The 25,427-nt window shown below is 56.6% G+C and overlaps 3 protein-coding genes across 3 annotated transcripts; 2 read left to right on the plus strand and 1 right to left on the minus strand.

The window, feature by feature from the left end:
• Nucleotides 1-1,039: 1,039 nt before the first annotated feature.
• Nucleotides 1,040-4,667, minus strand: LOC119098329 (protein rhomboid-like). The gene is made up of 2 exons (XM_037221251.1): nucleotides 4,629-4,667; nucleotides 1,040-2,874 (listed from the first exon to the last, which is right to left on the minus strand). The coding sequence occupies exons 1-2, from the start codon at nucleotides 4,665-4,667 to the stop codon at nucleotides 2,131-2,133; spliced, it is 783 nt and encodes a 260-aa protein (XP_037077146.1). The 3' UTR covers nucleotides 1,040-2,130.
• Nucleotides 4,668-7,147: 2,480 nt separating this feature from the next.
• LOC119098330 (protein aurora borealis) lies at nucleotides 7,148-10,863 on the plus strand. The gene is made up of 7 exons (XM_037221252.1): nucleotides 7,148-7,268; nucleotides 7,552-7,685; nucleotides 8,056-8,266; nucleotides 9,059-9,220; nucleotides 9,570-9,744; nucleotides 10,011-10,275; nucleotides 10,851-10,863. Exons 1-7 carry the CDS (start codon nucleotides 7,194-7,196, stop codon nucleotides 10,861-10,863), a joined length of 1,035 nt encoding a protein of 344 aa, XP_037077147.1. The 5' UTR covers nucleotides 7,148-7,193.
• Nucleotides 10,864-12,196: 1,333 nt separating this feature from the next.
• LOC119099345 (SWI/SNF-related matrix-associated actin-dependent regulator of chromatin subfamily B member 1) lies at nucleotides 12,197-18,841 on the plus strand. The gene is made up of 9 exons (XM_037222474.1): nucleotides 12,197-12,436; nucleotides 13,715-13,820; nucleotides 14,012-14,153; nucleotides 14,529-14,666; nucleotides 14,957-15,084; nucleotides 15,475-15,641; nucleotides 16,826-16,971; nucleotides 17,569-17,742; nucleotides 18,130-18,841. Exons 1-9 carry the CDS (start codon nucleotides 12,356-12,358, stop codon nucleotides 18,167-18,169), a joined length of 1,122 nt encoding a protein of 373 aa, XP_037078369.1. The 5' UTR covers nucleotides 12,197-12,355; the 3' UTR covers nucleotides 18,170-18,841.
• The last annotated feature ends 6,586 nt before the right edge of the window (nucleotides 18,842-25,427 follow it).

A 25,427-nucleotide genomic window follows, 5' to 3' on the forward strand; every position in this document is an offset into this window, starting at 1 on the left:
TACCGCGTGATGTACGGTGTCATGCCATCAGGAACGCTAAACAATCCGGTAATTTTAAGAACAACATTTGAAATAGGAGGTCCTTGAAGTTGTTTGTACGTGCCGTTTTGCCCATGAGTGCACTTTTGGATAACTAACATCTCACAATCCCATCTGACCAGCAGTTATATTTTGGCGTCCTGTCCAGCTCTGCCAGCCCGTGTTGGCACTGCCAAGCGCCTACTTCCGGCGTTCGAGTTCGGACTCATGAACACCTATCCAACGCGTACCACCACTTATGCACGTTACACGCAGAGCAACTTAAATTTGTGTCGTGCATATCGCCTTGGTATGTGCTATGAGCTTAGCAAAGGTAGTGCCTTGTTCGCCAGAAGTTCAGGGCTCACTAAGCCGTTCTAGGTCTCAATCACTATTTTCAAATAATAGTTTCCATATGATTAAGGTTACGTGCAAGGGTATGACTTTCTATAATCGCTCGCGGGGCTGGGCCAACAGTTAGCCTAACTTGCCCCAAAAATCTGACCTCCCGGATTTCAACTGTTTCGATTTGCGTCCCCAAAGAATCGGCTGACCGTTCTTCATATACATGTGATGGATAATTGCATAGCTATTTCAATGTTGGGAACACCGGATCAGAAATTCCCCCCCCCCCATGTCGGGATTGATTGCAAAACGGAATCAGGAGACTGCGAACTGTTATTCCGAACGGACCTTCCTAGGTGCATCTCTAATGTGCACCAAATGCGGGAGACGATAGATAAAGATCGCACGCGGCTTACCCACGATATTGTGTGTGTATATATATATATATATATATATATATATATATATATATATATACATGTGTGTGTGTGTGTGTGTGTGTGTGTGTGTGTGTGTGTGTGTATGTGTGTGTGTGTGTGTGTGTGTGTGTGTGTGTGTGTGTGTGTGTGTGTGTGTGTGTGTGTGTGTGTGTGTGTGTGTGTTTGTGTGTGTGTTTGCGTGTGTGTGCCTTTAGGTGTTGTAAAACGAATGCTAGAAAAATCACAAAAACCAGATATATTTTATTTGTGTCGCAGCACCAGACAACTGTAACACAAAGAACAGGCCAACATTCAGGTGCGCACGCATGACATAACAACAGCTGGTGTTTGCTGAGAGCACCAGGGCGCTTCTGCCGCATTCGTGTCTGGGGCTTGGATCATCTGCCGCTCAGAAAATCGACGAGTTGTGATTGTTCCAGTTCATTATTTGCCGTGTACTTATCCATGATCTGCTTTGCAGTATATAGCAACAGACAAACGCGTGTCTGCTATATGATGACAAACCACTAATATGCCTGTGAAGGAGCCAGCTAACCCTGCATTTTAAATCGTATAATAATTTCGGTTAAGGATCGCACCAATTCTGTCTGCCGTTGCAGTGCTTTACTGTCTCGTACGGATCCCACTTAGGCACTTGCTCGTCCTCAGACATTTTGCCAGCGATACAGCAATAAGCATCACACATGCTATGGTTCGTGATTGCGCGATATTATGCTGATACATCGTTCCCTTATAGCAAATTATATTGTAATGATGTCTTGCAGTGTCCAGACATGTCGGCGCGGTGGCTGCACAAGCTCGAGCTGGGTCCAAACTGAAGTCACAATCCGGAGAACTGATGCTTCGTCCAGCGGCCAGCGTTTGGCATGGACCGGGCGGCTGACGCGTTGAGGAGCTACCCTCGCGGTGAATACGGCCGCTTTCTTTCACAGAATACGTGGGCTGGTGTCTTGCATCAGCATGTTTCCTTGTAGTCGGAGACGTTACCGCGCACGGACCGGTGTTTGCTTCACACATGGCGCTGCTGTGTCGAAAGGACGCGATGTTGCCCGCCGGCGAAGCGGCGTGAGGCCCAGGCGGTGCTTTCGCTGGAGGCGTGTTGTCTCTCAGGGAGGAGATCGACGCTGCACTAGTGTCACGCTCAGACACGGGAGTCACAGAGTCTAAGGCTAAGTGATCCGGCTTGACGGTGTGCGAGTCCTCTTTCCTCCGTGCCTCCTCATGATCTGACGATGTCGTTGACCTGACGGTGTCGTTGACCTGACGGTGTCGTTGACCTGACGGTGTCGTTGACCGGACGGTGCCGTTGACCTGGCGTCCAGGCGGCTCAAACTTCCTGCTCCGGGTAGTAGCCATCGGGCGCGGCGGCGTTGAACACGGCCATGATGAGCACCAGCAGCAGGAAGGTGACGAGCGAGATCCACCAGAGCACGCGCTCCCAGCGCAGCAGGCGCAGGTTGCGCAGCGCCACGTGGCCGATAAGCAGGCCGGCGACGGCGCCAGCCAGGTGCGCCGTATACGCCACCTTCTGGTCGGGACCGGTGGCGTACCGGTTGTAGATGGCGACGCCGATGTCGGTGGAGGCGAGCAACAGCAGGAGGCCGAGTCGCACCAGCGCCAGCTCCATCTGAGCCCAGTTCAGCACGAGGTCGGCCAGGTGGGCGGCCAGCAGAGCGTACACACCTCCAGACGCGCCGGCCAGGTAGACGCGCGGGTCCAGCACGGACGTGGCCAGCGAGCCGAGCAGCACGCCGCACAGGTACACCACGCCCACGCGCCACCACTTGTGTACCAGCTCGAGCGGCAGGCCGACCAGCAGCTGCACCACCATGTTGGTGGTCAGGTGCACCCAGCCGACGTGCACCAGCATGTAGGAGAGCAGACGCCAGACCTCGCGGCGGCGGTACGGGCTGTAGATGAGCGGCGAGTGCGGGTCCACCGGACCGCTGCTGGTGATGGAGCCCAGACGCACACCGTCGTACACAAACACCGCCAGCTGCACGACGGTGAGCAGCGGCAAGAGCAGCGGCGGCGGCCGGCAGTTGTATTGCTGCAGGTAGCTGGGCGGCCGCTGCGCGCGCGGCACCACGCTGCACGCGGCGGCGTTCAGCAGGCCGCGCTCGCCGGCGGCCGGCTCCGACCGGTGCTCGCCGCCCATCTCGACGCCGCCCTGCACCATCGGCCTGCGTCCGTGGCGGCAGCGGTCGCTGCCGACTCGGACGTGGAGGCGACGGCGGCTGCGGCGCACCCACGCAAGCAGCGGCCTGGCTGGCTCCCGTCGTCGGGCGGAGCGCGCAGACCGCAGGTCCGTGGCGGTCCGGCACGACTCGGTCAGTGGAGCGTGGCTGGACGGACGCTCGCCGCGAGAGCGGTGCGTGGCCGGACTCACAGGAGGGCGGCCTGCAGTCCTCGTCTGGTCTCACACGAAGACGCAGGCAGTCCAGGCGCGCCAGACACTGACGGACCTCGCGACAGCGCGGCCCCGGACCGGTGAATACTGGCGCTGTCGCGGCCGGGTTACCAAGGTGACGTGCGACGCTGAATTCCTGCCGCGCTCAATGGATCGATGGTCTGGTCGCTGGACCATGTCGCGCACCTGCCTCGGCGTAGTACAGCCACTGGTGGATCGTGCCAGTCGTAACTATATGAGCTCTTCGATTGCGCACGCGACGCAGACTCGTGCGGACCTCCTCCACACGAAACGAGTCCAGTGTTGGGCAGGGGCAGCAGACACTAAGTTTAAAAGGGATGCTGCCTCATTTCTGGGCAAATGGCACCGTCTTGCTGCGTCGCACGGAAAAAATACATCGAGTCAACTCTATCGAAACTAACCCTACCGGCCACCTGTGTATGAAAGGCAAGTAAACTTGCTGACCCTGCGATGAATAAACCATAAGCAAATGCTACCAAGCGAGCCGTTTGGCCACAGGCCGAACAGACTTATTGGTCACCAGTAAATGGTACCAACTGATGTGCCAATGCAACGTTCGAACGTTCACCAATCGGCTGCCCTGCACAGTGCCAGTTGGTTTCAACTGGTCTGTCCAAGTGGAGCAGGTTTGTCCCATTCCAACTGAGACCCACTAGCGCATACCTTCCGAATTTGAAACAATTTTTTCCAGCTAATTTATGTGTATTTGAATAGTAACACGCCACCGAAGACAATCACAGGGCGCCTATCCGTGCCAAAGCATGTACGAGCTTACACAGGATTTCGCATGGGGGAGGGGTGCACAACTGACATTGAAACTAACATCTAAAACTCTGAAAACTGGCTTTAGCGCGCTGCCTGGCCGCTCCAATGCGCCATCGCGCACACTGGAGGACACGTGTTCGTGTGGTGCTCGGTAACGTCCGATAGTCGCCAACGTTTTCTTGGAACTCGTCAACGGCGCCTGTTTGACAAAGCTTGTCACCAATCCCCGTGAGCAATACCTTAGGTATGTTTGGCGGCTGTTTCTATGGAGCGTGGATAACAGAAAGAACGATCAGGTATTATGTATAAAAGATAAGTTAGCTTTCTTAAAAGGATAATTTGCAGCATACAACCTACCGCTTAAATAATTGCTTCAGGTGATCATTCTTAAAACATGCCGCGACAAATTATCTCGTCAGGACTTAGCAAAATATATTTGGAGGGTGTGGGAGAAAAGGTAAAATGTTTAATCGTCAAAAGGACTAAATGCATTTAAAATTAGTCTCGCTTTGTGTTGGCTTTTTCCTACGTAACGACAAATCAAGAGCCGTCCGAGCATTAATCTGCTTTGTTGAAGTCGATTGAGCTGACATAATCATAAATGTCCATCTTCTGCGTACGTAACTCACCACTTTACTGGGACTTTGGTGCGACACATTTTGGGCCATTAGGCTCGGAGCATGGGGTTGTCTGCAGCCAACTTTGTTGGTTTTGGCCATTTTTGGTAACTTTTGACTTGACCCAGGGTCACCGTGTTCTGGAAAGGATTGGATGTCGGCTAGGCGCATCGATTGGGGACGGTTTTATGATGACATGTGCGATAGGCTCGGAGCATCGGGTTGTCTACAACCGTGTTTCCCCCCTTTTTTGTATATGTGGTGGTCTTTGGCCTCACCCAAGGTCACCATATTCTGGAGATGATAGGTTATCAACTTAGCGGCATTGAATGAAGAAGATTTCATGTCGAAAGGTGCAATAGGCTCAGAGCACGGGGCTGCCAATGAGTTTGGTCGGCCGTTTAGCCCTTTCCTTTCTACCTTCTTCCGAGCATGTTGTGTCGGAATTAATGTAGATAGAAATGAAGCGTATAATCGGTTAAACGTTCATTCCCACAAAAACAATGCGACAAAGAGACTGTGCGCCAAACAACATACGCAGTCGTTGCGCCCTAAAACCCCAATAAACAACAGGACAGCACAGGCCTAGCAATACATTGAAACATTATGCAGTAGTTTAGTACAGTTCCTGATGCCACTTATGTTTGCGGCGCTTGTAGCGCGTAGTTTAAAAGTCCATAGACGTCTGACGAGCGGAATGCGGCGAGCATTTAAAGGCCAGCCGCCGATTGATGCAATTTAAAAAGGTCATTTTCAGTCCTAGGATGCTTCGTTTAAGCTAGTTCGTGCAATAGGCTGTACTTTACTTGCTAAGGTATTTCTGTTTGATGTGTTGGGATGCCCAAGCTCTGTGAATTGTCTGACTTACACTCATTGCGCTCAGCATTCCTGTGCATCTGTGCCTTTGTACACCAGGTATATGATTCAAGCAGTATATCTTAGTCTGGACCATTTTGACACATAAATAGACTTGTGGAAGCTGATTGAGCTCACTGTGCAATGTTGTCAAATTGAAGCTCATGTTTTGGTTGATATAAGCTTTCATTGATTGATTAACAGGAATGGACATGATTTTGCATTTGTTTTCTGTTCTTAATTGGCGACCTCTCCTTCGCTTACTTTTGATTTTGATATGCCTGTGCTCATTACAGCAATTTGAAACATAAATTTTGGAGTGACCAAGCCTTTTCAAACACCAAATAACAAAAAGTATTTGAGTGTGAAGTAGTGTACATTGGCACACCCTGAACCCCAGTCATTGTCAGAACATGTAAGTATTGGGACTTAGAATATTATCTCAACTCATTAAGATTCCTTGCATTCTTTGTGCCATAATTTTCCAAGCTTCGGAAGTGGTGCAGGTTTGGTGGAAATTGAGCAATATGTGGTCATGCTTCCATTATGCTGTCACTTTGTCCTAAGGCATTATCAGGGTCTGAAGCTTGGATATTTTCAAGGTCATGAGAACTTGTGCAATAAGTATGTGCAGCACAGCCTTATTTCATTCCAGGAGGTGATCCTTTATCAGTTAGTTGTGGTCACTACCACTAACTACCAACATCAGAATCCATGCACATATTGCTGAGTGTCTATGTTGCTTTCATTTCTAAATACTGGGTTTAGGCTCCTTGGAGGTTAAATTTTTCTATGTCTATGAGTATGTGTCCTTTATTTTGGTCTGAGAATGGCCTGCACTTGTTTGTAGAAATTCTGGAATGTGGATTGATGCCAGGTTCTCACCATTTGCTGCTCACCTTATTCACTGCTTGGTGAAGCATAATACCATATGCTTGTTTCAGCAAAATGTTCAAAGCTTGATGTTTGCCCTTATGCTGGTACAACTGTGCATTGTTTGGCATTGCAATTTAATTAAAAAGGCAATTAAAAGGTTGTCTTATGTGGCCTGTACCATCTCTAATCATGCACTATGCATTAACTTTGATTGGAATTGGTGAAAATGGCACAGGTCATTGAATGGTGTTTAAATTTACCTGAGTAGACAACATGTCAGGAAAACAGATGGGAAGAAGTACAAAGACATTATGCTGTGATTTGAAAAATGATGTTGGATGTGTGAGGTTGATTCTTTCATGCATAACATGTCTTCCACACAGATGTGATGCAAATAGTGAAGCTCATGTGGCTTGTTTAGTGCTGTGGTTATCTCCATCCTGCCTTTGATAAGTTTTTGTTTACTGAACAGTACCAGAGGTGTTCAGCTCTCATTCTGAAGCTCTGCTATCTGAATCAGAGCAGTGGGTATGTTCACTCTACACCCACCATCTACTCCATGGCCACTACTTGCTCCTGCCATGTCAGCAGTGCAGGCCGTCCCTCCGCCAGACATGAGCCAGCCGTTGGCCGACTCCGCGCCGGCCGGTGCCCCCTTCCGCCACCCGGACACGCCGAAGCGCGCCGGCGGCGGCGACTCGTGGCGGCGGGCGGCGCCGGAGGTGGCCGGCGCGGCGGCGGGCGCCCTCCTGGGACGGCCAGTCGCCGGCGCTGCGTGACGCATTGGCCCGTCACCGCGCCGCCGCCGCCGCCGCCACGCCCGACAACCCGTTCGAGTGTGACGACATGATGACGTCACTCTCGCTGCCCGCCTCCAGCCCGTCTCTGTTCCAGCATGTGCAGAGCCCCAACGACAAGGAGGTGCGTGCCAGTAATGGGGTCGCCTGTCGAAATGATGACGGTGTACTGCACAGCGTCCAGCATGGGCATGTGGCGCGTGCAACACCGCAGTACATAGCACAGTGGTACCAGTAACTTGGTACCGGTACCGAGGCGGCAGTAGGACAGGTCAGCTGCGGGCGATCGTCATGTTTGTCTTCCACCGGCCCAGCCGTGTGCTGAGACGATGCTGCCGGGTGGGGCGTGCGGCGCCCTGTCCCCCAGTGAGGCCGCTCACCGTCTGACGGTGCTGCACCGCTCCCAGGAGCCGGGCTGGGCCATCGAGCAGATGGCGCAGCTGCACCCGGCCCATATAGACGTCACGCCCTACCACAAACAGCTGCTCGGCCAGAAGTACGACCCGCACAAGGAGATGCAAGTCCAGACGGCCATTGATCGGTCAGTCTGACGGAGTCTGACTTGCCTCAGCTGTCGTAGCCAGACGTTCCTCGTCGTGTTGCTGTCAGGTTCTAGCCTGCTAGTGGTCTCCTGCCCTAAACGTTAGACGACTTTTTATGTGCGGACATTCAACGCGAGCCACCCACCTTCCCACGCGTTGTTTCTGAAATTATGAAAGGTGATGTCTAGACGTGGTTTGCGTGATGTTTGCCGCCGCCATATTCGCCACCGATATTGTGCTTCCTCTCGGTTCCCTCCCAAAGCAGATGACGCTGTTTGTGAAGTGCTGCCGGACTTTGCTCAATACGCACGCCACGGCCGGAGTCGCTGCCGCGGCGTTTGAACGCCGTTCTCTGTGCGCTGTCGGCAGCTTCTTCAGCTCGGAGAAGATCGTGCCGTCGCCGTGGAGCGCCGGCGGGCCGCGGACGGTGGCGTTGGCCAGCTGCCTGGAGAGCCCACTGACGGCCAGCGCGCCGCCGGCCGTCCGCCACTGCGGCACGCAGACGGCGCTCACCCTGCCTGCGCAGCTGCCGGCCGAGCTGGAGCGTGCGCTGGCGCCCTACCTCTGTTGCGCCGCTGCCGTAGGTCACCTCCACGCGCAGTCGTTATCCGTCAGACGCTGCTCTCAGCTCTGCCTGTGTCGCGCCGCTGCGGTGTTTCTCGCCGCCCCTTGCCCCTGCCTTTGAGGTGTGGTCTTCTCTCCGTCCTCTGCTACGACGCCGCGGTAGGCTCCATCCTCACACTGTCGTCGCCCTGTAGTCACTGTCCTCTCTATATGTGCCATCCCACTGCGGTACTTGCCAACGCCCTCATCTTGCGCCATGGTGTTCTTTCCTGCCTGCGACTCGTGGCGGCGGGCGGCGCCGGAGGTGGCCGGTGCGGTGGCGGCGTCCTCCTGGGACGGCCAGTCGCCGACGCTGCGTGACGCATTGGCCCGTCACCGCGCCGCCGCCGCCGCCGCCGCCGCGCCAGGCAACCCGTTCGAGTAGTCACTGTCGTCATAGCCCGTTGTAGTCACTGTCGTTTCCTCTGTATATGCCGCTCCGCTGGGGTTCTTGCCACCGCCCCCTCATAATGTGCCTATGGTGTTCACTCCTGCTTCTGCTGCGCCACCTGCGCTTCGCCCCCGCTTTCGTCACCTTCTATGCACGATTCGCATGTGCCCCTCTCCCACATCACACACCAACCAATAGCTTCTGTTGTTTATTGTGATGAACGTTAGCGGCTAGTCTGGCCTGGTTCGTGACTTTCTATCCCGGTCGTGCCGTGGCGATGTGCGCCCTTGTGTCGGCTGCGAAGTCGAGCCGCTGCTGCCCGCCGCCGTTCAGCTGATCACAGGCCGTGGAGCCCCTGAGCGCCGTCCGCCGCCGCAGGACCAGAGCCAGAGCCGCGACGACGACTCGGTGATGAGCACCTCGACGCTGCGTAGGAAGCTGCTGTTCCACAATACCAACGGTGACGAGCCGACCAGCAACGACGTGTCCATGGCGGACCCGAACGGCAGCGTCTACCACTTCCCCGGCACCCCGGACAAGGTTGGCAGCGCTGCGCGTTCTCTGTCCCCCGCTCTTATGGATCGCTCTTCCCGTCGCCAGCTCCACCTGTCGTGTATGTAGCGCTCCATCGTGCCTTGATGTCAGCCATCGAGAGGTGACCGAATCGCCCCGTCGGGCAGCTCTGACAGTCATTCGGGGCGTCGTTTGGGTGTAGCGGCCAGTGCTGTCCTTCCGCATGCATGTTGTGCTGCCATTCCACGGTACAATGCGTGTGTGTGTTCGAGAATGTGTCGGCTGTCGGCCACGGCGTCGGGAGTCGTGGGTGTGTGTTTATCGCCCGTCTGACCCTGGGAACTGCGAAGGATGAGCGTGCCGTCCTGAACCCCAGGGTCATCTGCTGCCGACGTCGCCGCCGTCTCCCGGTCGCTCGCGCACCTCCGTCCCCCACCGACCTGACGTGGACTCTCCCGCGGTCTCCCCCATCTGCAAGTCGATGATGGCCTCGCCCAGCACGAGCAGCATCAAGTCGCAGGGTTTGGCCAAGATCCGGTACCCCAGCTCAGGTGAGCGTCGCCCCGCGGCAGGTAGGCGGAGGCTGGGACCTCCCGCAATGAGATCTTTCCAGATATGGAAAGGAAAACATTGTGCTACACTGGAGCATAACAGCTCTCGTGTCCAGGTTTCACCATGTAGCCTGATGCATGAGATGGATTCATGCTTTAAATGAATGTTGGAGCTCCTGTTGCTCTGACGGGCCCGACTTGGGGTGTTTTTGGCCTACACCACACCCGTCCACCTCAGCGTTTCACGGGGGTCACCCGTTCCGCAGACATCTCCGACCCAAGCGACGACGACGACGACGATGTGGGAGGAGCGTCGGCGGTGGCTGCGGCCGAGCTGCCGAGCTCGCTGGCCGAGGACTCGGTGCCGCAGGACACCGGCTACCATTCGACGCTCGCCTCGCTGCCGTCGCTGTCGGCGCGCCACCTGGCCGTCGCCGAGAACAGCCAGCTGGCGCGCCTCCTGGGCTCGGGCTCGGCCTCGATGCTGCATTCGACGCGGCTCGAGTCGCGCCTCGAGGCGTCCGAGCTGCCGTCGGATGCGGCGCCGCAGCCGGCAGCTCCGCTGGAGGCGGCGCTGCACGCGCTGCGTGACGGCCGCGCCGAGGAGCCGCCCGTGCCGATCGGCTCCTCCACGCCGAGCCGCGCCAACAGGCGGTAACGGCCGACCGGCTGCTACCGGCCGCCAACCCGTATTGGTCCGGCTGCGGTCCGCAAATGGTCCAGCCGTGGACTCGTATTGGTCCAGGTCCGGGCCGCCTCCAGCGCCGAGCGGCGCCTTTGGCTGCTCGTCGGTGCCGTCAGCCCGTCCGATTTACCGTCGCGATACGCAACGTTCACCTTCCGATGCCATAATGCCGCCGCGCCCTGCCGCTCGATACGGCGTGCCGTGCGGTCCTCCTGTCCGGCTGATGTCGACCCCCGTCGACTTCATCTGCTCTGCTATCTGGTGCATGCCTCGGGGTGTGTGAAGCCCTCTTGCGTACCGTGCCGGGACGCCTTGTGTCGGGAAGGTCAATCTGTCAGGTGGTTGGCCCGAAATGGTCGCATCCCTCCCGTATCTTCCCAGATTGCTCAGTCTTGACTCGTGATACCGGGTGCTGCGGCAGGTGCTATCTATGACGGTGCCCCGGACCAGACAGCGGCGCCAATCGATCTCGTCTCAACAGGGACGTGGACATCATGTGTTCAGTAGGCGAATCAGTACTCGGGTAGATGAAAAACGGATTAGTTAGACAATATCGGGGTCATTGGCTTGTACCGCATGGGCACTCCTCGCCTTGTGATGGGACTGAGGACCATGGACATGTCGATATCTGTACAACTGCCAGCCAGCTCCAAATGGCATCGAGGCCTCGGCTTATCTTGTAAGTCACGGAGTGGGTAGGGTGCGGATGCAACTGCACTGCGTTCAAACTCTGGGCCAACCGGTCTGGCATGCACGCCAGCCGAGCGGGCGGTCCTTACAACAGGCTGTTCCGTTCCCTGAGGGGCTAACGACACTAATTCCAGCAGCGCCGCGAAGCTGGAGGCACGTGCTAAGGTGAGCAACAGCGCTCGGCACGGAGACGTGCGTTGCAGTGGTTGATGCTGCCTGCCGGCTGGTATGGCCGTTTTGGAGCTGAGCCGATATTCGGTGCATTTAGGCTATCTCGCCGGGCTTTACGCTGCGAGCCGCTGGGCGACCGTGCCAATAAAGACGAGATATTAGCTGGCCGGTGTTTGCTGGTGGCTGCGTGGTACGCGTGGCTCGTGCCGCTCCGCTTCCGGCAGCGAGCAGTGACACGCCAATACAACGCGAACGCAATAACACCGCACGAAGTGGGGTCCAGTGGGGGGCTTCTGGTTGTTTTCGTCGTGATGGCTATCTAGCGGCCATGAATAAGTTACGGAACGGTGTATGGAAGAGAACCACGTCTGGCGCTGTGCCAGTGATCCAGAAACGGGCGAGCACTAAAACTGCTCCACGAGGTGATGGAATTAGCATAAAGTGCATTACGCAAGCTTTGGATTGTTCACTGGGATTTTGGATAGATTGTATGCCGTTTGTATAGAAATGGAGCATGTGCCAGGCTCACTGAACATTTTTTCTTCTTTATTATACCGTCCACCAGGCAAGCATGGCACAGGATCAGGGATATGCGTGTGCGACCCGCTGAGGTGGGAAGCCAAACGGTTACGAACTGCGTGCTGCCGTTGACAGTGCGCATTCGAGATCTAGTTGACACATTTTGAATACAGTGCTAAGGAAACAAAAATTAATTGATTGTTCCATACCTATCCCTTTTGCGTCATTGATGCTAGTTTCAGGCCCTGGCTCGAAACATTAGAGAGGGCATGCTGCGGTATCATCATTATGCAGTAGATAAGTGTTCCCGACAGACAACGATCCTCCCTTTGTCGACGTAAATCGCGCATATTTTACAAATATGAAGTAAAGCTTTAACTGTGTAAACAAGCGTGAAGGGAACGCTACAACGCATTAGTGGGGGTACATTTATGGACATGTATGCATGGTCGATTTTGATGTTTCACACTATTTGTCAATCTGTAAGCACAGTTCGTGGCCTCAAGCAGAGCTCAAAATATTGAAAATCACAGCAAAGTCCACAAAATGGCTATGAAAACGTATGGAGACAAGCCCATTAGCTTCCAACTGGAGGAAGGTGGCGAATTTTACTGTATTGGCTCAGAGGTGAGTAGGCTAGTAATAGGGTTGATTCCCATTCCAAGAGCTGTAATTTTACATACCTACAGATCATGGCTGCAGTCGGTGTGTTCTAAAATGTCATCGAACAAAAAATTGTCAGCGACAACTTGTTTAGAGATTTAAAGCAATGTTCATGCTTTGTTTGCTGTTTGTTTTTTTTTTAAATCAAGGGAACTGGCTTAAAATGGTGCCCCTTTAATGTGCATCATGCTGATCATGTGGAGTGTGTGATATAGATCTTTTTCATGTAGTATTTTTTTAGTGTTGACAGCATAGGGTACAAATTGTGTGGGGATGCAAACCAGGTATTTCTCAACTTCAAATTGGCCAGCAAGTACTGTGACAAATGCAGTTTCTGAATATCCTAGAACAGCAGTGTCACCAAATAGGACCATGAGTCAAAATGCATCAAGCACACACTATCCAGAACATGTCAGACATGGCAACAACATCAGGTCTGCAATTTAAGAATACATGGATCATAAAGCCGAGCATTGAGTTTGGTGCACACTGACCATGAATCTTGGCACATCAAGAGCCAATGTTTCAAGAGAAATAATACAAAGGTGGCTTCAGGTTAAACCACTCAGAATACACATTTCACAACTAAATAATTTGAAAATGCAGAGCAGTTTTACCTGGCCTGAGTTTAGTATACACAAGTGCAAGATGCTGCACACTGATCTCATGTAGGGATCCAGAGGACCAGCAGGATTATACTAGTGACAGCATTTTCTGTGTCATGGAGTACTTAGGCACACAAAATATAAAAAGTTCATTTTTGGGATGTTGGTTATGTTGCTTGCATGTAATTGCTTTGTAGAATGCTGCACTGGACCTATCATGAGCTGTTCATATGACCCTGTTCAAAAGAAGGCTGCAGAATATATATGGCTTATGTTAACTTTGTTGCATGCTTTGTGAAAAATATGATTGGATCCAAAATAAAAGAAAAAGGGTATAAAAATGTTTGAGCATGCTGTTCTAGATCATTGGTTGCACCTACATGGCACTAATTCCTGAAGAAGGATCTTATGGACTGTACAATATCTGATGTGAAAAAAACATGGCATCATTCCTGGACTGAACTTCTCTGTTTGATAATTATATATAGAGGTAAATAGTGTGTCAATGTTTTCTAAGAGAACATCTTTAAGCATCATAGGTGCTGAGTTTCAATGGCTACACTTGACTGCAACAGTATTATGGCAAAAATATATTTTGCTCACATCATGTCACTCAGTATTTCTTCATTGCTTTCAGGTTGGCAACTACCTCCGGCTGTTCCGAGGATCACTATACAAGAAGTTCCCTGGTCTCTTCCGAAAGTTCATCAATGTCGAAGAACGCAAGAAGCTCATGGATATGGGTAAGAGATGGATTGATCTCAAATACTTTTCATTGTTTCAAATGTCTTCTGGTATGCTTTAATGTGTATCTGCATGTATCTTCACTTTTCGTCTTCACAAAGCATTGATATGGCTCTGAATCTGTTTGGGAGAGTCCTGATAAGGGCCTTTGCATTTACTGACATCACCTCCTTTCCACCCGGCCATGCAGGGCTCAGCCAGCACATCCTGGCTTCGAACGTCTCGCTGCTGCGAGCGGCTGAGATCGAGAACCTCATATCGGGCAAAGACGACCAGTACCGCTCCTCTGGCCTGCAGAGCGTACTGCCCAGCGAGGTTGTGGCCACGCCCAAGTGAGTCAGCCACGCCTCCAGACGGCTAGTCCAGCGTGTGGTTCGTGTGTGTTGAACGCTGGCTCTAGAGAGTTCATCTGGAATTCGTCAGCGCTGCCGTATACTGTCCGGGCAGGGTCCGGTTACCTTTGGACCCGTCTTAATCCCCGAAACGTCGTTTGTGAGTATGACGATCCAGGGATATCTGGGAGCTAGAAGCCACCAGATCTGTGACAGCAGTGTGTAAGCCGTCTCGGAGGGCGTGGCCGCGAGCAGCGTAGCGGCGGGCCTCAAAGCCGACGGACAGTGACCTGGTGGACCCTCTGACCGCCCGGCCGCCTCTGACCGGCGCCGGTGTCGGCCTCCGCCGCTGATGGCCGCGCCGGACCGCCGCAGGGAGATCAAGCCGCCGAGGAAGAGCGCGGTGCACGTGCCGACTCTGCCCAACAGTTCACACATGGACCCTGTGCCGCAGTCCACCCCCATCAACCGCAACCGCGTGGTCACCAAGCGTGTGCGCACCTTCCCGCTGTGGTGAGTGAACGCCGCTGCCGCTGGGGCGGTGCACGACTCCCGGTTGGCGTTGATGGACTGTGGCCTGCCGTGATGATGGGAGAATTCGGTCCCCCACTCAGATGAGGTATTACAGACACTGTTGTCAGCGTATGAATGCGTGGATATGAATTAGGTCATGCCAGTGGTATGTTCAATCGCCGGACTACAGTGCTCTTCTAGCGCGGGGCATTTGCCAGTAAAACGAATACCAGCACGGACGACAGCCATACGTGAATGACCGGGTCACGCGTGTCGTCCGCGTCGAGCAGTTTCGACGACACGGATCCGGAGACGTTCCACGACAACGCCATGCAGGAGGAGCAGCTGGTGCCGATCCGACTCGACATGGAGGTGGACGGCCAGAAGCTGCGCGACATGTTCACGTGGAACAAAAACGGTACGAGCTCGGCCTGCCGGCGACTCCGTCTACCGTTGCGTGGGCGAGGGACAAAGACGAAGCAGCTGCAGTTTGCGAGATACTGTGTGCGTTAAAGTCACAAAAGTTTGGGATGAAGCGCGCATGGGATGTCGATATCCAATCTCCAACCTGTCATACGTAATGCAAGTGTGCTGTACATCCCGGTAGCATACGTCTCGGTGTCTTCCTCGCAAAAACTATCCGTTATAGCAAATACGTTCATCTCGTTGCGTCTCGGTTGTCTCCCGGCCGGTGTGTCTGTGTTTCCTGCGTTGTCGCGAGTCCTCGTACCGACTGATCTGCCGTGCGGTGCCTGCCCGTCACCCTGCCCGTCCTCCGTCCCGTCTCCATGCCTCGGCGCGCCTGCAGAGACGCTCATCACACCGGAGCAGTTCGCCGAGGTCCTGTGCGACGACCTGGACCTGAACCCGCTGTCGTTCGTGCCGGCTGTGGCGCAGAGCATCCGCCAGCAGCTGGACACGTGCCCGGCCGACGTCGGCTACCACGACACCACCGACCAGCGGGTCATCATCAAGGTGGGCGTCCCTGCGCCGCCGCTGCTCCGCCGCCGCCCGGCCCCCAGAGGTCAGGCGAGGTGTGGACGCCGGGGCGGTCCGCGCCGCCGGATCGGTGGTCAAGGCTTGTTCACAAGTAGCCTTCTCCGCGGTGTGCGTGGTTTTGACCGGGTGGTGGGGCGTGACCGGGCATCACCGCCACGTTTTCCCGTGTATCCGCTCGTGCCACAAGCTTAATAAATAGCGTGTTATCATTAATCTGGCGCATTTTAAAGGGGATGTTTTAAAGTTCCAGAGCGCATTTATTATTCCTCATTTTGACCGTCCTCCTCAGCAGCCAGTTAAAATCACGTGTGTCGTCTTCGACCTATTGCAACAAGAAACAGATCAGCGCCCATTTCGTGCGCGTGATTTTGCACTGTTGATGTTGTGGCGCACGACTTTTCCTCATATACCGCGGCGGAGAAAGTCACACACTTGCCGCTGCAGGTGCCGCGGTGCATCACCCGACACAGAGTATGCTGTGTGGGAACTAGAGATCACACGTTTTATGCGATCATTCCGCCATTTTGTCGATGTAGGCACTTCGGCATGTAGGCATGTAGGCACAGGATCCTTGGATGCTGATGTCCATATGGTCCGCTTCAGGTTTTTCTCGCACGTGGTCTGCCTCCTTTGTGGTATTTGAAGTGATCTGAACCTCTTGGCGCACCAATGCAGCGAACTGTTTGTCGTGAAGCACGACATAGATCTCTTGACCAGGGGTGCAGGGCTGGCCATCTCTTGACCAGGGGTGCAGGGCTGGCCATCTCTTGACCAGGGTGCAGGGCTGGCCATCTCCTTGACCAGAGGTGCAGGGCTGGCCATCTCTTGACCAGGGATGCAGGGCTGGCCATCTCCTGACCAGAGGTGCAGGGCTGCCATCTCTTGACCAGGGTGCAGGGCTGGCCCATTTCTTGACCAGAGGTGCAGGCTGGCCATCTCTCTGACCAGAGGTGCAGGGCTGGCCATCTCCTTGACACGAGTCTATTGACCAGGGATGCAGGGCTGGCCATCTCTTGACCAGGGGTGCAGGGCTGGCCATTTCTTGACCAGAGGTGCAGGGCTGGCCATCTCTTGACCAGGGGCGCAGGGGTGGCCACCGGGCGGTCCGTCCCCGCCACCTCACCCGTGAGCAGCCCGTGACGCCCTGTCCGCCGCCGCAGCTCAACATCCACGTGGGCAACATCTCGCTGGTGGACCGGTTCGAGTGGGATGTGTCTGACCCGAGCAACAGTCCCGAGGCGTTCGCGCAGAAGCTGTGCGCCGAGCTCGGCCTGGGCGGCGAGTTCGTCACGGCCATCGCGTACAGGTGAGACGCGCTGAGTGTGTAGCGCCGCTGTGGTACAGTGACTCGTTTGCACTGTCTCAGATGGGGCATGTCTTGTGTGGATTTTTTGTGTGTGCTCGCTCAAGCTGAGCCCTGGGAATTTCTGTCTCGTGTTTTTGCTTAAGTTTGCATGCATGTTTTTTAAAGCCGCCCAATTCGCTCATCGAAATGTAGCCTTCGTCAGGCTTACAACTTGAAGGGATTTGAACATATTCTTTCTTGCTTACCTACGAGGTTTACAGAGCTTAGAGGGCACTGGAGGCTTGGTTGATACGGTATATTACCACCATTTTGTTTTATGTTGGTAGCCCACGTGACTTGTGCATGCATCTAAGGAAATAATTAAAGTATGGCCTTTTTTTCGTTCCTTGGGGTGAAGTTTGGCGTGGTAGCGTTCTGTAAAATATTTTTGTTTTGGTATCTAGCTCTCAAACATAAGGTTTTACTTGACCGGTTCCAGCTAACCTCCGCCTTCGCGGTCGGCCAGTTGGTGTATGAGGTATTGCGCCCTAAACTGACCCTCTTCTGACAATGACACTAACCGACACCCGTGCCCGTGCGGCGTCTGCGCCACTGCAGCATCCGCGGCCAGATCAGCTGGCACCAGAAGTTCGCCTTTAGCGAGCACAGTCTGACGACGATCGAGCGGCCGTTCCGGCAACAGCCGGAGGCCGACAACTGGGGGCCGTTCCTCGAGTCGCTCACCGACGCCGAGATGGAGAAGAAGATCCGCGACCAGGACAGGAACACCAGGTCAGTGGGGGCCACGGACGCCAGGTCACTGGGAGCCGGGACAGAACCGCCAGGTCAGTTGGGGCCGCGAAGTTCAGGTCAGACGAGACCTGGGCAGGAACACCAGGTCGGTGAGGCGGGACAGAGGTGTCAGGTTGTCACGGTCTTGACATGGTCTCCAGGCGAGCGGGCCAGGGCGGCAGCATTCGCTCAGCGGGCGCCGATCGGACGGGTGTGCGGGGATGCTCTGTGGACGCATGTCATGTTACCAAGCGCTCCCCCCGTCGTCGAGCTGGCCGTCTGGGGTTCTGTGCGGCACGCCCCGGCGCGGGTGTTCTGGCGGGCCGCTCTGTGTCCAGCTGCGGCGTCAGTCAGCGGCTGGGACTGATCTCGTCTCGCTTTCTGCAGGCGGATGCGGCGACTGGCGAACACGGCTCCTGGCTGGTAGGCGGCCCGGTCCCCGCCTCTCCCCGCCGCCGCCGCACTCTCTCCCGCTCCCGGCTGCGGCGCCGTGCTGCGACATGGCCCGACGCCGACGCCTGCGAGCCGGACCTGGACTCACCCGAGGCGTCCGAGGCGGAGTCCGCAATCCAGGGGAGGCCGGAGTCGTGGGTGTTCAGTCTGGAGCCGCAGGCTGGCGCGGGGAGGCCAGAGCGCTATGGGACCAGGAGGGCTGTTGACGTGGCCTTGCGTGCGGCGGTCTCCTGCCAAACTTGATGCACGCCTTTTCTATTCATCCCGCCGCTGAAGCTGCCTTATGTGCGTGTGAGTGCGTGAATGCGACCAGGTCGTGTTAGGGCGTCAAGACACCAGTTCAAAGTACCATTGCTGTTAGAGAAGAACGGCTTAATTTCCATCCTTCCCACGAGTGGAACTGGGTGAGCCGGATCACAATACTTACAAGGTGACACATGTGCTTGTGACACAAGGTCACGTTGAGTGGCACTGTTTTACTGAGTGAAACCTTTTCCGTCGTGCGGAGTTGGCTTCGGCTGGCGTTGCTAATTGAAAACATTCAACGCGCAACAGTTTTGAGAACAGTTTCAGCACATAACTGAAAACTACCATATTCATAGCGCACCTGTCATTGGAAATGATTATTGAGAAATATATTGATTGGCATGCCTTAGTTTGCTGTATCTTGAGATGCATCGATTTCTCGTTACCATGCTGACTGCAACTGTGTGCAGGTGAATATTATGTTCTTGCGGTAAAATGACAGACATTGCAGCCTTCGGTTTGCGTGGAGAATTTTTCCACAGTACGCGTAACCAAGGGTTTAGATCACTCTGTATTCCCTCCAGTGCGAGATTGGTTATCCAACAAGCCTTGAACACGTGTGCGATAATGCCCATGCGGGGGGACGGGACGCCGGTGCCGTCCCAGCCGGCCGGGCGTCCGACCGTCGTCTGTGGTGCCGCCACTGTGGTCCGGTGAGAGGCCGGCCGGGTGCCGTCAGCCGCCTAGGAGGGGGGCAGCACCGGCTCGTGGATCAGATGCCGGAAGTTGAGGCCCGAGCGCCGGAACGAGGCGTACTGGCGCGCGTCTAGCAGGTCAATCACTGCAACAGGTCACGCCGAGGTCACACCTCGACCGGCAGTCGCTCAGCAGTCAGATCACTGTGACAGGTCACAGAGGTCACACCCCGACCGGCAGCAATCTCGTCATAAGTTTTGGTCATAAGCCTTGAAATGCATGCTATTTAACTTAATTAGGTGCAGTTGCATTTAAGTGAGTCGGTGGTGTTGCAAGGCACAAAAGAACTCGCAGCCTTGGCAAATCACAACAAAAACATTCTAAGGAGCCAAAAATAGCCCATCGTCGCACAGATGCGTGTGATGCTCGTGGCACCACCTATTTTTGTTAGTCTATATTGGACGCCCAAGATGAAAGCGTTGTTTTCTTTTCTCGACAAGTTCCAGCTGACAGCCTCCAATTCTAGCCCTGTTTTCTGGTAACCTATTCCATGAGCTCTGATGCTGGTGCTCCAGTGCGGCCCCAGTGTGGTGCGAACGAGTCACCTCGATGGCTCCTGACGAGAACCGGCCCAGAAGCTAGAAAACTAGTACACCTCTGTGTGAACTGGTGAAGCATCCATTTATATTGGATGTGTGGTGTGGGTGTTTATGGTTGCATATTCTTTCATTATATTTTGTCCTACAGCAGGTGCAATGAATGGCGATGATGATCACGATAAACCTGTCTTTGCTGCTGTTGCTCGCTTACTCCTGCTCTAACAGCAACGGCTCGTTTCCTTAACATCTTCCTAGGGGTACGGCATCTGCGTGGGGTGGGGCGGGGCTGAGGTGAAAGTCAATTATCTTCCCATTCTGACAGTTGAGTGAAGGTCCCCATGTTTGGGAGCCTGGCGTCCGGCGTCCATGCCTGTGAGCGCTGCTAAAACCGCCCCCCGCTTCCGTCGTCGGCGCCAGAGTTGCGGCCGTGCCCCACGGAGGCTGCGCTCCCGCCCTGTGCGCGCCCGCGCTGCCACCTCGTCCTACCTTCCACCTCGGCATCGAAACCGGTGGGCAGGCTGCCGGGCTGCGCGGCGCCGTCGCTGTGCACGGCGATGCGTACCTCGCCGCGCGCGAACACCAGGTGCGGCCGCGTGCCGCTCTGGAAGGTTGGCCGCCGTCAGAGGGCGCGGTGACGTCACGAGTGGGCCGAGGAGGCGACTCACGCCCGACCTCGGTGTAGCTTCACATGCGGACATGATGGTTCAGTGCAAGTCCATGTCAAATTCGCATGAACCTACTGACAATTGGGAACGGAAGCATAACCAAGCTGTAGATTGTTAGCGTTTATTTTGCTTATGCAAATTGGTGGCCGTTATCACACTGTTACAGCATCTACTCAGCTGCACTAGCGACCCACACTGGCCCACGCTGAACCAGCTCTGACCTTTCTGGATCCTCGTGCTGACCTGCTAAACCGGGTCTCGACGCGTGAACCCCAGCCTGACCTGCCTGAAGCCCTGCTCCGACCTGCCTCACCGGACTCTGGTCCGCCTGCAGGCCCGTTCTGACCTGTCTGACCGGACTCTGATCCCCCTGAAGCCCGCGCTCTGACCTGTCTTACCGGGCTCTGGTTCGCCTGAGCCCCGCTCTGACCTGTCTTAACCGGGCTCTAGTTCGCCTGAAGTCCCCGATCTGACCTGTTCTGACCGACTCTGATCCCCCTGAAGCCCCGTTCTGACCTGTCGGACCGGACTCTGATCCCCCTGAAGCCCCGCTCTGACCTGTCTACCGGGCTTCTAGTTCGCCTGGAGCCCCGCTCGACCTTACTTACCGGGCTCTAGTTCGCCTGGAAGCCCGCTCTGACCTGTCTGACCGGTCTGATCCCTGAAGCCCTGTTCTGACCGTCTTACCGGCTCTAGTTCGCCTGAGCCCCGCTCTGACCTGTCTTACCGGGCTCTAGTTCGCCTGGAGCCCCCGCTCTGACCTGTCTTACCGGGCTCTAGTTCGCCTGGAGCCCCGTTCTGACCTGTCTTACCGGGCTCTGTCGCCTGAGCCCCGCTGACCTTCTTACGGGCTCTAGTTCGCCTGGAGCCCCGCTCTGACCTGTCTTATCGGCTCTGGTTCGCCTGAAGCCCCGCTCTGACCTGTCTTACGGGCTCTAGTTCGCCTGAAGCCCGCTCTGACCTGTCTTACCGGGCTCTGGTTCCCTGAAGCCCCGCTCTGACCTGTCTTACCGGGCTCTAGTTCGCCTGGAGCCCCGCTCTGACCTGTCTTACGGGCTCTAGTTCGCCTGAAGCCCCGCTCGACCTGTTGACCGGGCTCTGGTTCGCCTGAGCCCCGCTCTGACCTGTCTACCGGTCTGTCGCCTGGAGCCCCGCTCTGACCTTCTTACCGGGCTCTAGTTCGCCTGAGCCCCGCTCTGACCTGTCTTACCGGGCTCTGGTTCGCCTGGAGCCCCGCTCTGACCTGTCTTACCGGGCTCTAGTTCGCCTGGAGCCCCGTTCTGACCTGTCTTACCGGGCTCTGGTTCGCCTGGAGCCCCGCTCTGACCTGTCTTACCGGGCTCTAGTTCGCCTGAAGCCCCGCTCTGACCTGTCCTACCGGGCTCTGGTCCGCCCCGCTCTGACCTGTCTTACCGGGCTCTGGTCTGCCCCGCTCTGACCTGCCTGACCAGGCTCTGGTCCGCCCCGCTCTGACCTGTCTTACCGGGCTCCGGTCCGGCCCGCTCTGACCTGCCTGACCAGGCTCTGGTCCGCCCCCCTTCGACCTGCCTGGCCGGGCTCTGGTCCGCGTGAGTCCCCGCCCTGACCTGTCTGACCCTGTTGCCGCACCAGCGCGCCTCGAAGCCGTCGTTCTCGCGCTCCACCTCGATGTAGGCGTCCGCGCAGTCGCTGGTCAGTGGGGCGCTCAGGTTGTGCAGTGTCACCAGTAGGTACAGGTGCGGCTCCGTCTGCCGGCGCCGCCAGCCGTTACGGGCGTAGTATCACACGGCGTCCGCTGCTGGCGGTGGGAGCGGGCGGGCGCGACACGGCAGTGACGCACGTGCGTGGAAACAGACGTGCCGTATGTTACGGTTCCGTTCATGAGATCGCGCTCGGACATTCGCTCATGCGGCATGGTGTGGTGTTATCGCAGATCTGCACGGGATCATACGTGCACACCTACGGCTGTCATGGAAAGGCTACGTGGCATTTGTAGAGCGCACGTTTGTAGAGAATACTACCACGTCATACACCTGATACGGGACTCGGCTACGTTGCAATCGCATACACCTGACAGCTAAAACATCGTCTGAAACTGGCGCTGACAGTCACAAGAGATGAGCCCTCAATCTACCACAGACGGCCGAGGTATGACTACCTAAATTCACATGCGACAGTTTGGGAATTCTCACCTCAAGCTAATATCGACAGTCGAGAGACCGCTCACCTGGATCCGCCACAGTCGAAAGACTGTTCACCTGGATCTGACACCGACGGTCGAGAGACTGCTCACCTGGATCCGCCACAGACAGTCGAAAGACTGTTCACCTGGATCTGACACCGACAGTTGAGAGACTGTTCACCTGGATCTGACACCGACGGTCGGCAGACTGCTCACCTGAATCTGCCACTGGCAGTCGGTCTGGGCCGACCTCGGGTCCCGTACGCTCCTCGGCTGCAGTCGCTGGTAGCTCAGCTCCGGCTGTTCGGGCCACAGCAGCGACGGTCGGAATCTGAGGACGCGCGCGGAAGAGCTCAGGCGCCGTGTCGTTGTCCTGCTGTGTTTCTCCTCGGACAGCTGTTTGTGAATTGACATGGCAAACATTTTGGAACGGTTTCTTATGGCGCCCGTATTGCGCTAGGAGGTCCTGGTTCCAGGTGTAGTCACCAAAGGGGTTGTCCTCAGCTTAAAATTGGGATGTCATTGCAAGTAAGGATGGATTCAGAACACCGCCTTGGTGAGGGACAACATGGCTTGAGGAGCGTGTTAAAAAAACGCGTCCTGCTTTTCGAAGCTCATCTGATTTTGTTTCTCTGTAGCCCACGGAGTAGTTTGAAACAAACTTTCCTCAGCAAAGTTTGCTTAGATTGTCTTCAGCTTCAAGAAATGTGCGATTTTTGCCGACTGGCCATTTCGAGCGTGAGGCGTGGTCCGGTTGCCCCCCCCCCCCCGCCGCATACACCCTTGATTGCAAAAATTGTCGTGGATCGCCGTTCTTCTAACGTGAGAGCTTCAACACTGCGGGTCTCACATCCCTTGACGTCCCCTTGAGGTCGATTTCTCACCGGAATAGCCTGTCGTCGGGCTCCCTGAAGCCCTCCGCTGCGTCGGTCTGGCCCAGCCAGGGCGGTGGAACCTCACCCGGCGCGAGCAAGTCGCGCTCCGCCGGGGCGGCCGCTTGGAACGCGTCTCCACGCGACGGCCGGTAGGTGGCGCTCCGTCGGCCGAAGGCGGGCCGCAGTCGTCCGCCGCGCCCGAACTGGCCTGGGAAGTACACGTGGCCGGGCCGCGGACGCGCGCCGGGCCTGTGTGAGCTGAGGGACCGCTGGGGGTCCCAGTACGGGGCCCACACGGGAGGTGGCGCTGGGAGGCTCCCTCCGATGCGATACCAGGGGCGCAAATGGGCTCCGATGCGACGGTGCGCCCCGCCACCTCCGCCGTACCTCGTGGCCGGGCTGGTTCCTTTCCCCGCATCCTGGGGCCTTGCCTTGTGCTCCTCCACGCCGATGTCCTGGCCGGTCTCCTTGGCCGCCTCCTGCTCCTTCCGTTCCGCTTCACCCCAGCCGGATCCCTCGATCTCGGCCGAGTCCGCGGCAGCCTCCTCCGCGTCCTTCAGGCCCCAGCCACTGCCGGCGACACGTTCCGCCAGTCGCTCTGCCAACACGGCGCGCCGCTCGCTTCCGCTGGTCGCCAGGTCGCCGCCGCTGGTCACCAGGTCACCGCCTCTGGCCTCCCGGTCGCCGCCGCCAGCATCGGGCCGTAGCGCCGACAGCAGCTGCTGGATGGAGCCGGACGTTTGCACCAGCGGCAGCAGCTCGTCGCGCTCCAGACCGTCGGCCGCCTGGTGGTCGTCGAGCACCAGTGTCTGAACCTGTTGCACCACGCTGCCCACGTCCCCCTGACGCTCTGGCGCCGCTGGCTCGCCGCTGAGAGGGCCGAACCCGCTGCCCAGCGGCAAGCCGTCCTGCGTCGGAGCGCCCGAGCCATCGACACTCAGCCTGGTCAGGCTTAGCAGCGTGCTGGAGCCGCTATCAAAGGAGATCTCCGGGAAGATGACCGTGTTGCCGGGCTCGGCGTCTCCCGAGCCGTCCATGTCGTGTTCCCCGTCGGCGAGCGCAGCCGCCGCGTGCTGGCTGGTGGTGACCTCAGCGCCGTTTCCCGTCTCCAGCTGGTCAAGACCGTGCGCTCCTGATCCCATGTCAATGCCGTCTGGGAGCCACCCAGCCTCCAGTCCTGCGCTGCCCTGCCACGCCGCTCCGAGCGTCGTCTGTTGAGAGCCGGCCGGTGAGTCCTCGCTGCCGCCGCCCAGCAGCAGACCCGCCTCTGCGCCGTCCCCCGGCAGCAGCAGCTCCGGCGAGTCGGGCAGTACAATGTGCGGCTGTTGGTCGTACAGCGGCGGCGGCGGGCCCGGTCTGCTGGGCGTCACGATCAGGGGCCGGCCCGGTTCGCCGGCCGCCGCCTCCTGCTCCTGCTCCGGCTCCGGCGGCGGCCGCGGCGTGGCGGCGTCACTCCAGAAGCTGACGCGGCGCTTCTCGCCTTTCTGTACCAGCACGACGGTGGGCCGCGGGCCGCACTCGGCCGCCGCCGGGTCTGAAACACAGCGCCGCGGTCGTCAGGACGGCAGCGGGCGGACGCGGCGGTCGCGGCCCGCAGGCGACGTCTGGCAGACGAGCTCCACACCCACACACCCAGCTCCCGTCTGCTCCCGAGTGATCCGGCTTGGCGGGGAACGACCGGATACACTCCGCCTCATGCATAGCGGGGATAGCGGGGGGGGGGGGGAGGGGGACAGCAGCTGCAACCTTATAGTAAATGTTACACTTTTGAAAATAGGTGCTGCGCGAAGACGCGGTCTGTGGCTTAGAGTCTAACTGTCTAAGAATTTAGCGAACATTTATTTGATGTTGCGGGAACTCTGAAGTACCGCTGGGCCCCGCACTTTCCGCGGTACATGACTGGGGGGGGGGGGGGGGGATATAAGAGCCGAAGGGCAAATTATCTTTTTCAATTGGACACCTGATGCCGATAAGAACAATATTTCAAAGA

This window comes from Pollicipes pollicipes, unplaced genomic scaffold, assembly GCF_011947565.3.
Source record: "Pollicipes pollicipes isolate AB1234 unplaced genomic scaffold, Ppol_2.1 Scaffold_4740;HRSCAF=5597_pilon_pilon_pilon, whole genome shotgun sequence".
Taxonomy (NCBI): Eukaryota; Metazoa; Arthropoda; class Thecostraca; order Pollicipedomorpha; family Pollicipedidae; genus Pollicipes; species Pollicipes pollicipes.